Raw genomic sequence first — 13,352 nt, forward strand, 5'->3', positions numbered from 1 at the left:
CTAATTATGACATTATAATTCGACAGGGACAACACTTAGTCTGATCAGTTTGAAATTTATTGAGGGTGATCGAGACAACAATTATATCAGAAAATATACATTTATGATGTCATCGCTCACATGGTCTGGCAGCCATATTGGATCATAGAAAAAAAACCCTTCAAAAACAGAAGAGTTGACTCGCATCAAGTTGACTGCGCAGGGTAAGCATTCTATAAATACCATCTAGTTGGTAACTCGTCCATTTGGCTAAAGCAAAAAAAACAAGGCTAATTAAATAATAAATGTAAACTGTAATTTGTGATTTCAAGTCCATTAACTCTGTATATTGTAATTAAACGAACAAGTGGTAAATTTGAATGTCAGACCTATAGCTACTGTACCTATTGTTAATATTACTAGGGCATGCCCGTACTATATCTATATCTAAAATTATATCCCCCCCCTCTATTTACATGAAATGGTTTGGTCCAAAGCGAACGGCTTGCGAGTGGTGACAATCCCCCCCCTCTATTTACATGCAATGGTTTGGTCCAAAGCGAACGGCTTCCGGAGTTTGGTAAAGAAATCGCCATCGCGTGCACAAACGCGCAGGAAAGCGAATGAATCGCAAATTCGTTTTTATTAGTTGTAAAACATAGTTTAACGCCAACATAGTTTGCAAACGTGAAATAAATGAATACGCTCTCAAATGTGCCATCCGAGGCAGAGTGTGCCCGCCACGTTCGGCACACGCGATCGTTCGCTGCTCTCTGATTGGTTGAATCGTTTTTTGGACATAGCTCGGTAAGTAATTGTCCGATTAATATGAAACCTTGAAAAGGCACATCCTCGGGTCCCCAGCAATATACCTGGCAAGTTTCAAGTATATCGGACCCGTGGTTGTCGAGAAACAGCGGTCACAGACAAACAAACGTACAGACAGAGATTACTGGAATTATAGATAGATGCACCATGCCCCACTCCCCAAAATAGACATTGCAATGACAATGAAAGTGGCCAGACGGACACATGAAAGCCCACTTGGAGTTTGCAAAAAAGGACCTAAAGGAATCTCAGACTGTGAGAAACAAGATTCTGTGGGTTTTCATGTGTCTTTCACTGAGGAGAGCCTTCCGTCTGGCCACTCTGCCATAAAGCCCAGATCGGTGGAGTGTTGTAGTGATGGTTGTCCTTCTGGAAGTTTCTCCCATCTCCACACAGGATCTCTGGAGCTCAGCCAGAGTGACCATCGGGTTCTTGGTCACCTCTCTTACCAAGGCCCTTCTCCCCCGATTGCTCAGTTTGGCCGGGCGGCCAGCTCGAGGAAGAGTCCCGGTTGTTCCAAACTTCTTCCATTTAAGAATTATGGAGGCCACTGTGCTCTTGGGAACCTTCAATGCAGCAGAGTTTTTTTTTTTGGCTTTCCCAGATCTGTGCCTCGACACAATCCTGTCTCTGAGCTCTGCAGGCAGTTCCTTCGACCTCATGGCTTGGTTTTTGCTCTGATATGCATAGTCAGCTGTGAGACCTTATATAGACAGGTGTGTGCCTTTCCAAATCATGTCCAATCAATTGAATTTACCACAGGTGGACTCCAATCAAGGTGTAGAAACATCTCAAAGATGATCAAGAGAAATGGGAGGCACCTGAGCTAAATTTCAAGTGTCATAGCAAAGGGTATGAATACTTATGTAAATGTGATATTGTAGCGGTTACCTTATTGGGACATAATCCACGGGCAGGGGCCAGTGGGGCTTTTGATGGTGCGGGCGTGGCGTGCGCGCAGTTGTTGGAGCCACGCCCTCCGAAGAGGGTTTTGGCGTTATAAAAGCTGTATGAGTTCCGGTTGCGATTTCAGTGCTGTTGGAATAAAGGAGCTTTGAACAGCTAAGAAATGTCTCATCCTCTCGCCATCCGCAACTCCTACATTGGTGACCCCGTCTAGCTCTCGATGTTTCGGAGCTTCAAATGAACATGGCGAAAAGTGCAGTTTCGATTAAACTGCCGGAGTTTTGGGAACGACAAGGACCGCAAGTACGAGACGCTAAAAGCGCTGCTGCTCGTAACCGTCGAGCGCACTGAGGCCAAGCGCCCGCGATCTAGTTTCTCTACCCGGGCTGGGCGATTCCAAGCCGTCGGAGCTGATGGACCACATGTTGTCGCTCCTGGGCAGCCACCGACCATGTTTCCTCTTCAGGGAGCTGTTCTCGCAACAGCTGCCAGGACTGGTGCGGTCAGCCCTGGCCGGCTCGGCTGTTGAGGATTCCGCGCCCTGGCCAGGGAAGCAGACAAGTATTTCTCTGCCAGGCAGCAATGTGGTGCGGCTGCATGGGACACTGGCCCCGTCGAGCCTTCGCCGCTGGCGGACACCGTCGCGCTTTACTGAAGAGGGCTGTGAGGAACCTCAGCAGCCTCGGGAGGCCCGTGAGGAACCTCAGCAGCCTCGGGAGGCCCGTGAGGAACCTCAGCAGCCTCGGGAGGCCCGTGAGGAACCTCAGCAGCCTCGGGAGGCCCGTGAGGAACCTCAGCAGCCTCGGGAGGCCCGTGAGGAACCTCAGCAGCCTCCCCCGAGGCCCGTGAGGGACCTCAGCAGCCTCCCCCGCGGCCCGTGAGGAACCTCAGCAGCCTCGGGAGGCCCGTGAGGAACCTCAGCAGCCTCGGGAGGCCCGTGAGGAACCTCAGCAGCCTCCCACGTGGCCTTGACCAGCCCCCTCGGTTGGCTCAACCCCCACGGCGGGGCTGTCCCCCGTCGGGTAAGTTCCCGGTTGGCCCACCCACCGCCAAGCCGCTCACAGTCCCTGCTCGGGTCATCAGTCGTTTCGGCCGGGTGGTTAAGGCCCCCCAAAAACTGACTTTGCCCGTGCGAGTGCATTCTGGGGGGGCGCATGTAGCGGTTACCTTATTGGGACATAATCCACGGGCACGGGCCAGTGTGGCTTTTGATAGTGTGGGCGTGGCGTGCGCGCGGTTGTTGGAGCCATGCCCTCCGAAGAGGGTTTTGGCGTTATAAAAGCTGTATGAGTTCTGGTCGTGATTTCAGTGCTGTTGGAATAAAGGAGCTTTGAACAGCTAAGCAATGTCTCGTCCTCCCGCCATCCGCAACTCCTACAATATTTCAGTTTTTTATTTTAAATAAATTTGCAAAACTTTCTAAAATCCTGTTTTCTTTTTGTCATTATGGGGTATTGAGTGTAGATTGATGAGGGAAAAAATGAATTTAAACGATTTCAGCATAAGGCTGCAACATAACAAAATGTGAAAAAAGTGAAGGGGTCTGAATACTTTCTGAATGCACTGTACGTCACACTGTGCATTGTGCATCTGTTTTGATTGCCTTTCATCGAGGTTGGCTCTGTATGCCAGAGAGCCATCTGCTTATTACATATGCAACCATGAAAGAATTAATTTTCTCCCTCCCACCCGTCTTCCAAACCAACTGCACTTGGTCTACCATATCTGTATACTCCTCCAACACATGTATATACTCCACATGTGCTTCTTCCTTTGCCTCTCATTATTCCTGAGGGTGACCGGCTCTCATGAAAAAGCAAGACACTCAGGCAGGGTCAAGGGGCCGCCGTAAGCCCCATTACGGGGCAAAGGACCAGATCCCCTTGTAGGGGGATCAGGGTGCAAACCCTGCCAACCCACTGAATCTATACAGCTTTAAGTCCAGTATTTAAATAAGCTATGCGGTTTTAATACTCCTGAGATGGCTTCTCGGGCACTGTGTGTTCTGTGTGTGCACTGTGTGTTCTGGTTACACTGTGTGTTCTCCCGAACACCCCATCCACGATGATAAACTCACACTTAGCCCTGTATGTCGAACAATGTTTTTGTTGTTCTAAATATATTGTTTAAAAACGTAATTTATGCACAAGGCTGAATGAAACATTGTTACTTCTGGCGAAGGTTTTTGTTTTGAAGTATTTCCTCTGTATGAATATTTTACGTTGCTGTCATATGGAAGACAATCAAATGAATTGTTCAATACAAGATTTATTATATTCTATTATTTTATTTAAACTCTCGTGCACTGCATTAAAAGATCCGGGTATTTGAACCTTATGCATTTTTCTTTCCAAAATGTTGATCTAACAGTACGAGCACCATCACATGTTCATGTGATTACTGAATACTGTTGGTGACGTAGGCATTTGCATCATCGCTATTTGCGCATGCGCGGCCCAGCGGTTCCGTTCCGGTCCTCCGGACCTCCGGTGTCTTGTTCATCCTGGTGTACTGTTGCCTCATGCCTCGTCACCCGACAAAGTGTGGTGATTAAATGCTGATGTTATAACAAAGCCTGAACGTGTTTTGGTTGGGCATTCGCTCGAAGGAAGGAGAGGCGTTTACCTTTTACTGGCGTGGTGGCAGCGTCTTTGAACCCATTCGTCCGCTGGCTCAACAACCGACGACGAACGAAATGGTAAATTCCCGCCTCATTCCACACGAGCGTTTTCACACATACGTGACCAACCAGGCAGAGCAATACTAATCTGGATAGCACGGGCTTTGTCATTTCGTCAGCACACCGTGTGAAACACGGCAAGCATACATCGGACACCAAGACAATTTCCTGACCGAAGAGGTCGTACGTGTATATCCGACCGGCTCCCCAAAACAACCGAAAAATGCCGCACTCCCAAAATGGCGGCGGCACATCGGGATCCTCCCAAACAATGGAGTCTGACGAAGCAGGAAACAATTAGGCTTAGTCTTTCGAGAACTGGCGACAAAATGTCCGGTATAACCTTTCAATCGATCCAAACTTTCATATTTTCTTAGCGACGGCGTCACATGGGCAAAGCAAACCAACCGTTCGCCCCTACGAGGTCTTGCCGATGCCTGAGAGGACGTTCCTGCTGCCGTGCGATGCAATGCACAACAGAAGGTGCTGCACCTGCAGTTCATGCTGAATCAAATCGCTCATTATTGTCCCATCGTCTCCAGAGGCTCTATTGTGAAGGCCTCTACATCTTTGGCCTCCATTTGACAAACCATTCGGCTCCATTACGATTACGGATTTCACCCATCTGGGGCCTATTTCATAGACTCGAATTTAATCAACTGTTCACCTGATGACGACCACCTGAAAGATCGTTCTCGTGTGCCGGGAAAATTGTGTCCACCGTGTCCGGCAACTGCTCGGCCCCCACAACATTTCTTAAGTAAATGCGAGTTTCTTCCTGAGCCTGACCATCGCTGTATAGTGTATGGCTGGTACTCGTCACGTGGGGATTAACAACTACAATCGTGAGGTAGAAGAAGAAGAATACAACAGACTGTGGGTTACCGACTGTTCCAACGGGGAAGAAGAAGAACACAAATTTAACGTGAAACCTGATCATTCTGCCTACGAGGTCAGTGCTTGTGACTTGGGGATTAAAAACTACGCATTAACGCTCAATGACTGTTATGAAGAATAAGAGGAGGAAGACAACCTTGGTGTAGATTGTAGAGTCTGACCCTCATGCTCATGAGTACCTTGATGTGAAGCCTTTGTGGATCTATGACAGTGAAGAAGAAGAATACAACAAACTGTAGATTACCGACTTCCGAGGAGGAAAAAGAAGAAGAACACAACTTTGACGTGAAACCTGATGCCAAGGTCACACAATCACACATAGTAGTGGGGCGGCTTAGCCCAAATATTCAAAAGAATTGTGCATTTTGTGAAACAAGCACCAAATTTGGCACAAATGTACATTAATATGTTGCGAACATTTTCAGATATTGGGCCACTTGAAATTCCGTAATTTTTTTTTTCAATTTTTTTCAAATTTCGTAATTTCAAATTTTTCGGGTGACACCGTCACAATTTCGGTCTTCGAGGCCGGCCGATAGGCAAAGTGTGACCGGAAGGGACGAGGTTCTCCTGACCACGTGGCCCTCGATCTGGGAAGCGAGAGGCGTTCCATTAGTGGACGCGCCCCTCACGCCCGACTTTTGGGCGGCCCCGGCAGGCCGTTTGTTTTGACGTTCCGTGACAGGCCCCGCACCCCCACCTCCGGGCCGACCGGAAGCTTGTGCTGAGTACATCATACCTGAACAACTCAGTGAGGCAGAACACAGCAGTGCACACCAGGGTGACCCCTTCAGTGCATAAACCAATTAACCTGTCCACTGCAGGGCATATAGAAATGAAGTTATTTTCTGCATATAATAATAATATAAGTTCAGTTCTATATAACAATTTCTGTTATCACCACTACCACTACAACTACCACTACTACAAGCTTTGTCTGGAATTTTGTGGACTAACAGACATACAGACAAGCTGGGATCAAAACATTACCTCCTTCCACCATTGAGTGTAGAGGTAAACATCATGGAAATTATATCATGCCCTAGATTTAATTCATGCTTACCCGTGTATTTGCTTCACTGGTTCACAAGGTCTTTTGCATACATGTAATTCAGACTCTCGTCTTCATTGCTGACCACACAATGTTCGCAACATATTAATGTACATTTGTGCCAAATTTGGTGCTTGTATCACAAAATGCACAATTATTTTGAATATTTGGGCTAAGCCGCCCCACTATATCGGCCGGCCTCGAAGACTGAAATTGTGACGGTGTCACCCGAAAAATTTGAAATTACGAAATTTGAAAAAATTTGAAAAAAAAAATTACGGAATTTCAAGTGGCCCAATATCTGAAAATGTTCGCAACATATTAATGTACATTTGTGCCAAATTTGGTGCTTGTATCACAAAATGCACAACAGGTTTGCTATGCTGCTACACTATAGGCGGATTTGTCGGCGACTACTGGCGACTGAAAAAATCGCCACCATCCGCCGACAATCGTAATGAAACCGTAATGGATGGTCGCCTGTAGTCGTGGTTATCCTCCCCAGGTCGGCTGCAGTCGGCAAGAGTCGCAAAGGGGCCAAAAAGTTTTTAAAATGTTTAAAAACGGCGCGCTCAGTCGCAATGGAAAAAAATCCGCCATGCTGTCGTGATGGAACCGCCATGCTGTCGTCGGTATCCGTAATAAGAGTGTAAAGCGGCCGCAACCCAGTCGCTCATAGTCTTCCGCAATCGCCCCACCAGCTAGCACGGCAGAGATGCGAATGCCATACGGCCTTCCTGCGGCATCTTCCCGACTACGGGCCGACACTGTTGCGGCTGCATATCGACTACAGAAGAACTACCACGTCTCCCCTGCGGCTATGGGAGACTGACGACGACAGCAGTAGGACTAGTGGCGGCCGAGTTACGGCCATTGGCGACAAAGATACGACTGCCTGGCGACTGCATTACGACATACCACGATTCCATGGCAAGACAGGATGATGTGAGGGTCTCCGTGGAGTGAGGTCATGTGGTGCCGACAAGGATATGGCTTTATTGTTTGGACTTGGGACTTTTGGGAACTTTATTTTTGGGACTTTGGTCCTTTGGAAACTTTATTTATGGGACTTGGGACCAGTGGAAATAATTTGTTGGACTTTATTTCCATTCTCTCTCCCTGCAGAAAAGTTTGATTATTACATTACAATGATACATCTTTATTAACTTTCTTATTGTACATCAAACATCTTTATGCTTCATGTCATACATCATTGAAATGAATAAAGTGAAATGTAAAATAGAGAAATAAAGATTTGAAAAGTTGTGTGAATCGTCTCCATTCGCCGGCGGTCTTATTGCAGTCTTGCGGACGCCGGAGTAAACCGCCACCCGGCCCCAATGCAGTCGCCGCGATCCGCCATCGGTCGTAATCTAGCCACCAGACTGTCGCCACGCTACCGCCGTGCATCCGCAATGCAGTCGTCGTCGATCTTCGACAGTCGCCATCCCACTCGGGGCGTCGTCGCAATGCAGGCGCAATGTGGCCGCCTGCAGTCGCCATACTGCCGCCTGACCATATTTGACCGCCCGACATCGCCAGTAGTCGCCGAAAAATCTTGATCGCCGGCAGTCGCCGGTAGTCGCCAAAATATCCGCCTATGTGTGACCTAGGCATGAGCCTCATGCCTACGAGGTCAGTGATTGTGGCATTGGGAGTAACGACAACCCATTAACCATTAGCGATTGCAATGTAGAAGAAGAAAAGGAAGCCAACCTTGATGTTGTCCCTCATGCCTATGAGGTTAGTGCTCGGCATGCGTGGTTTAGCCACTTTTCTGAAGAAGAAGATAACTTTGATGTGAGGCCTAAGCCTGCCAGCCCCAAGCTGGCTCAGAGATGTGTGAATGGGAATGTGCTCGAGGGAACCCTTTGGGTGATTGCAAATGATATCAGCCTGCATCAACCTTCGCAACTCATGACGACCTCTGACATTGAACAGATTTACTGTGGAGAGCCAACTACGCGATTTTGGCCTGAGCCTTGCTTTGTTCACTCTGTGGCTGATCAGGGCGGAAGTTCGAGCACCACGGACCTCCCCATAAAGCTTGGTGGGTGCATACTTTCCTTACCTGGCTATTGAGTAGACAACTGTGAGCTCCCCGGACATGGTAGCAGTTCCCTTTGCTGCTGACATCCTTAAATACTACCACCGGTTGGTCCTTGTTCTTCGGGGGACTGTCACTTCCTTTACTACTGCCTGTATTGTCAACGACGGGCATAGGGTGACACTGCTCAATGCTCTGACTCATTTGTGTGTGGATTTACCTCCTGTTGGTGGCCTCGTTTGCCTCGCTGTGGATCGTGCCGTGTCCTCGGCACGACACCGACATATTGTGGCATCACTGGACCTCCCGTGGTGTTCCGTCCACGGAATCCTGGGCGGACAGCTGCATTAATCTGCCTATGGGGTTCGCCAGGACGGATATTGTGGGGTTCCTGCTCACGTCCATCCTTCCTCCGCCGGCACGATCTTGCAACCCTATCATTTTGAGTCTGATTGCGAACTGGAGCATACCGGGGATTGTTGGAAACCACCACCCCCTGTTTCACCACCTATACTGCCTGTGCCGCTCTGCTAACATGCTCTACTAACCCATGACAACTACCAGTGATTTATTTTGAGTCTGGGTGCTATTGTCGTTTGATTTAAATCCACATATATGTTGATGCATATGCCCATGACATCCATCTGTGATTTCTGCAGTCTGGGTACTTCTGGGCAAGGTGTAGCTGAATATGAAAGCTGAATATGAAAGATATAGCTGAATATAGCTGAATATGAAAGATGATGAATAACATCTCAACTGCTATGTTTAATATGGTTATGTGCCATTGAACTCTCCTGACTAATACCGACTCATTTGGTTATTGTGCGTCGGAGTTGAAACAGAAGTGAAAGGGAAATATGATCTCGCCATTGTTTGTTTATGTATATATGGTGGTTGGGTTGACTGCAGCTTGGTGTTGCTGTTGGCCTTCATGTGTCTCTGCTTCTGTGTTCTGGACCGATTTGACAAACTTAACTCTATAACCACACGTATTGGCTCTCGTTAAGTGTTATACATTTCCTTGGTTCCAATCTAGCATAAAATTGTAGATATGCTTGAATGCATTATGGTGATCAGGAAGAGAAAAAAAGTAGTCACGCCATTTTATGTTAATGTGATTACTGTCGGTAACGTAGACATATGCATCGTCGCTGCATGCGCATCCCGGTTGTTCCGGTGTCTTGTTCATCCTGGTGTACTGTTGCCTCATGCCTCGTCACCCAACAAAGTGTGGTGATTAAATGCTGATGTTATAACAAAGCCTGAACGTGTTTTGGTTGGGCATTCACTCTGAAGGAAGGAGAGGCGTTTACCATTTACTGGTGGAGAGAGAACATCGCTGGATAAACATTCTCTTCTAAATCTGCTTGTTGATTACAAATAGGTTGACCTTTTTTAGTTGAAAAGAAACGTCCATTTTGTGATGAAACGGAGCGATTTCCATATCTTTGTGAAAATGGTACGAACGAAGCACAGCAAGGAACAACGGGTGATCGGTCTCTCTCCCTCTCTCCCTCCCTCCCCCACTCACCCCATTCTCACTTTATATAGCTCTCTGGATGATGCAAACAGCCCTCTCTGCTTTAACCCACCTCCCAAGAGCATGTTGCACCCTCACGCGGCACAAATGTGCCGTTTTCTGGGTGCAAATCTCTGTTTCGTGTACCACAGTTGAGCTATGCATGTATCCGAGGCTAATTGCATGTCCGCCTGGTTTGGGCAGGAGACGTCTGGGCGTTTCAGCAACCACTGGCAAAGTGTGCGGAATTCTGCAGCACCACATACAACCGAACGAGCAGAGCATGGACATGCAGAACGGCACGGCCGACGCCCACCGGGCTAAGGTTCTCACCTTGGACACCATGAATCCACGCATCAAGAACATAGAGTACGCCGTGCGTGGACCGATCGTGCACAGAGCCGCGGACATTGAGAAACAGCTGCAAAGGGTAAGTGGATTTTCACTTTAAGTATTGCGTAAACTTCTACAAAGTCAACAGATGGGAACAAAGGGTTTTTATTACAGACTAAACGTCTTCAGAAAAAACGGTTTGTTCTCACGAGTGCACTTGGAAAAGCTTCCACAGATTTGACGATGGCACAAAGTGTGCTGTTCAGCTCGAGTTAAAACGTGGCGCAGATATGTCCCGCATGTATCGAAATGTCACAATCCTAACAAGTGTCGATTTTCAAAAACAAATTGGGAACTCGCACCAAAGTTAACTCCAAAAAAGTACAGTGCAGTGGTGTCTGGGTGTCTAATACTGCACCACAAAAAAATGAAGCTCCTCCCCCTTCTGTCCTTCCTCCCCCAATTATTTTGTTCTTGCAGTCAGTTAAATTCCAGTGCAGTTCTCCACAATCACATCAATGCTTTGAAAAAGAAATTGGTTTCTGAGAAGCTCCCCCCTCCCCCCCCCCCATTCCCAGTCACCCCCACACTTTGTGATGAAAGTACGATGTAAAAACGAAGGGTGGATCAAGGGATTTTAAGGCCTCTGTGTGATTGAAGATAACCTCACTGAAATATAGCTGACACTTTAAGGTAGATATGTATTGATAAATAGATATGATAAATATGATAAATATTTATTAAGGTAGATATGATAAATAAGTCTGCAAATTCTGATCTCCAGCCCACGTCGGCTGATCTCCATCATTGGGAGACACCACCGACAGAATGGAAAAGGGAAGACAAAACTTACTGTGTGAATTGCAAAATGTACTCATTCCAAGCCTTACAAATTAAGTGAATGAGCTCATCTGTTGCTTTTCCTCTTTCTGAGTTTTTTTTCCTGTAGTATGATATCTGAAAGGACAGTCAAGTTCAGAAAAGAGCTTCAGCAATAAAGTTGAAGGGGGATCGATTATTTTACAAGGCTATACAGGAATTGAACCACCTGAACAGGTGTTGTAATGGTTTGTGTCCACTCTGAGCTTGGAAGGTCGACAGTTCCAACCCCGGCCGAGTCATACCAAAGACCTAAAAAAAATGGTAGGTTCTGCTTCCTTTCTTGAAGCTCAGCATTAAAAAAAAGGATAGAGCACAACCTTAGGTTGCAAGCCATTGCGTGGGCTTGATGGGCCTAATATAATGGCCTCCTGCATTTAAGTTTCTTCAAAGGAACTCATTAATGATGACACAGGAGTAGGTGTTGCAGTCTAGATTCGGATGAGGGTTCAAATCAAACTCCTGACTCCCAATGTTGCCGTCGTTAGGTTTACCTAGTTGCCCAGTTCGAATCCGGCGAACTTGGTAAAAGCGGTTGTGACGGCCGACTGATTCGGTCATTCTGGGTCAAAACATGGGCCTCCTTGCCAAGATACAGTAGCTAATGGAACCACTTAGCCAGTTGATGCGTCATGCTGATCTGTGGCGTCCCCCGTTCTCTAATGGCGGGAGCTCTGGCCACTTGCGGCAGTTTGTGGAGGCCTCGGTTGGGGAGGACGTGGAGTAATCTGAGCAGTAGTATTGTGTCTGTTGTGCCAGTGGCACACAAAGCTCACACAGCCGTTCACATTGGAGTCCAAAGTCCCACTCATATCACTGTCAGTTGCCCCCACCTTTATCCTTTCTGGTTGATCTACACCTCGTGTCCTAGCTCCATGTCAGCCGGCCTCCTCTTATTGGCGTTCCGGCCATCAATAAAGGTGTGCCCCACCCTTGACCTCCACTCAACTCCATTAATAAAGTGGGGACGCACCCTTTTCGCCGATTCCTCATCTTCCCGGCAAAACTTGCAACTGTTGCCATGGTGTTCCCTTTTAAAGAACATAAAAGACAGATTATAAAGATGATGAGAACATTAAAAAGGTATCAAGGGATGGCAGTTTTAGACACGCATAAGGAAAGCGAAGACAGCAGTGTTCTGCACACCATCTCTTATCTTCCCCCATCAAAACCTTGATATCGTCTACCCCCGTTAATTCACCCCCAGATCCATTTGTATTAACATACCGACTTCATTCCTGGAAGTTCTATCAGAGTCCACGTGTTTTTCACTCCCCCCCCGTCTTCCCATGCCTCCTCCCCCCAAGCCCTCGCCCTCCCACAGATCTTCCGATATCCCTGTTCTCTGCTGTTGCACTTGTGTGCTTCCCTCTCTCTCCCCATCTTGTCTCCCGCTCCCTTTATTGTATGTTTTGTGTGTCTGTATTTTTTTTTTGTGATTGATGTGAGTTAGCTCTTACACGAGCTGTATACAAAAAAAACCAGAAAAAAACTCGTTTCCCCCATGCAGGTTCAGAGAGGGGTATGGCAGGGTTGCCCACTGCTCAGTCTCAGGACTGCTTTTTGATTTAGCAAAAACAGCCTGGAATTGGTTTAACGGTTAAGGTGCTTGACTTAAGATCTTAGGATCTTGGGTTTGAGGCCATGTAGTTTCATTAAATAACACCAGGTGGGTTGACTCAGCCTGTCATCCTGCTGAAGTCACAAAATGAGTACCAGCTTACTGGAAATGGGGAACTGCATCAGCAGCACACAGCCACACTCTCAGCAATGATGCAACCAGCAGCCATAGGCTGCATACAAAATAATAATACACTTGAAAGGACACATATGTTGTATCGCAATTAAATTATCTTGCACTTATGTGAATACAAAAGGGTTGGCGTCAGGAAGGGCATCCGGCCGTAAAACATTGCTTCAAAAGGGGGACCAAAAAACAACAACAACCACGGTCCCCGAAAAGGCCAACCCCTGCTTTGCGGGGAAAAATGGCCTCTAAACGGTGGCACTTATGTGAATACATGCATTTTAAGGCCATTTTCCCTACTAGAGCGGGGTTCGCCTTGTGGTCACCATGACAATCTTCTCCATTTTGCCCTATTTTCTGCATCTCTCCTGGTTAACCCCCTTGCCCGCATTTCTTCTTCCACCATCTTTAGCCAAGTCTTTCTCGGTCTTCCCCGTCCTCTACTTCCTTCTACATTCATTTCCATCACTCTTCTCAACCAGT

The 13,352-nt window shown here is 47.2% G+C and overlaps 1 protein-coding gene across 1 annotated transcript in view; it reads left to right on the forward strand.

The window, feature by feature from the left end:
• Window positions 1-4,356: 4,356 nt before the first annotated feature.
• The window catches only part of LOC137435439 (alanine aminotransferase 2-like), a 125,491-nt gene continuing 116,495 nt past the window's right edge, over window positions 4,357-13,352 (forward strand). The window contains exons 1-2 of the mRNA XM_078768789.1: window positions 4,357-4,411; window positions 10,115-10,340. Coding sequence (XP_078624915.1) covers window positions 10,194-10,340 — 147 coding nt within the window. The 5' untranslated portion in view covers window positions 4,357-4,411; window positions 10,115-10,193. The remainder of the gene's footprint in view (window positions 4,412-10,114; window positions 10,341-13,352) is intronic.

The sequence above is a fragment of the Myxine glutinosa genome, unplaced genomic scaffold (genome assembly GCF_964187855.1).
Source record: "Myxine glutinosa unplaced genomic scaffold, kmMyxGlut1.1 SCAFFOLD_473, whole genome shotgun sequence".
In the NCBI taxonomy this organism is placed as follows: Eukaryota; Metazoa; Chordata; class Myxini; order Myxiniformes; family Myxinidae; genus Myxine; species Myxine glutinosa.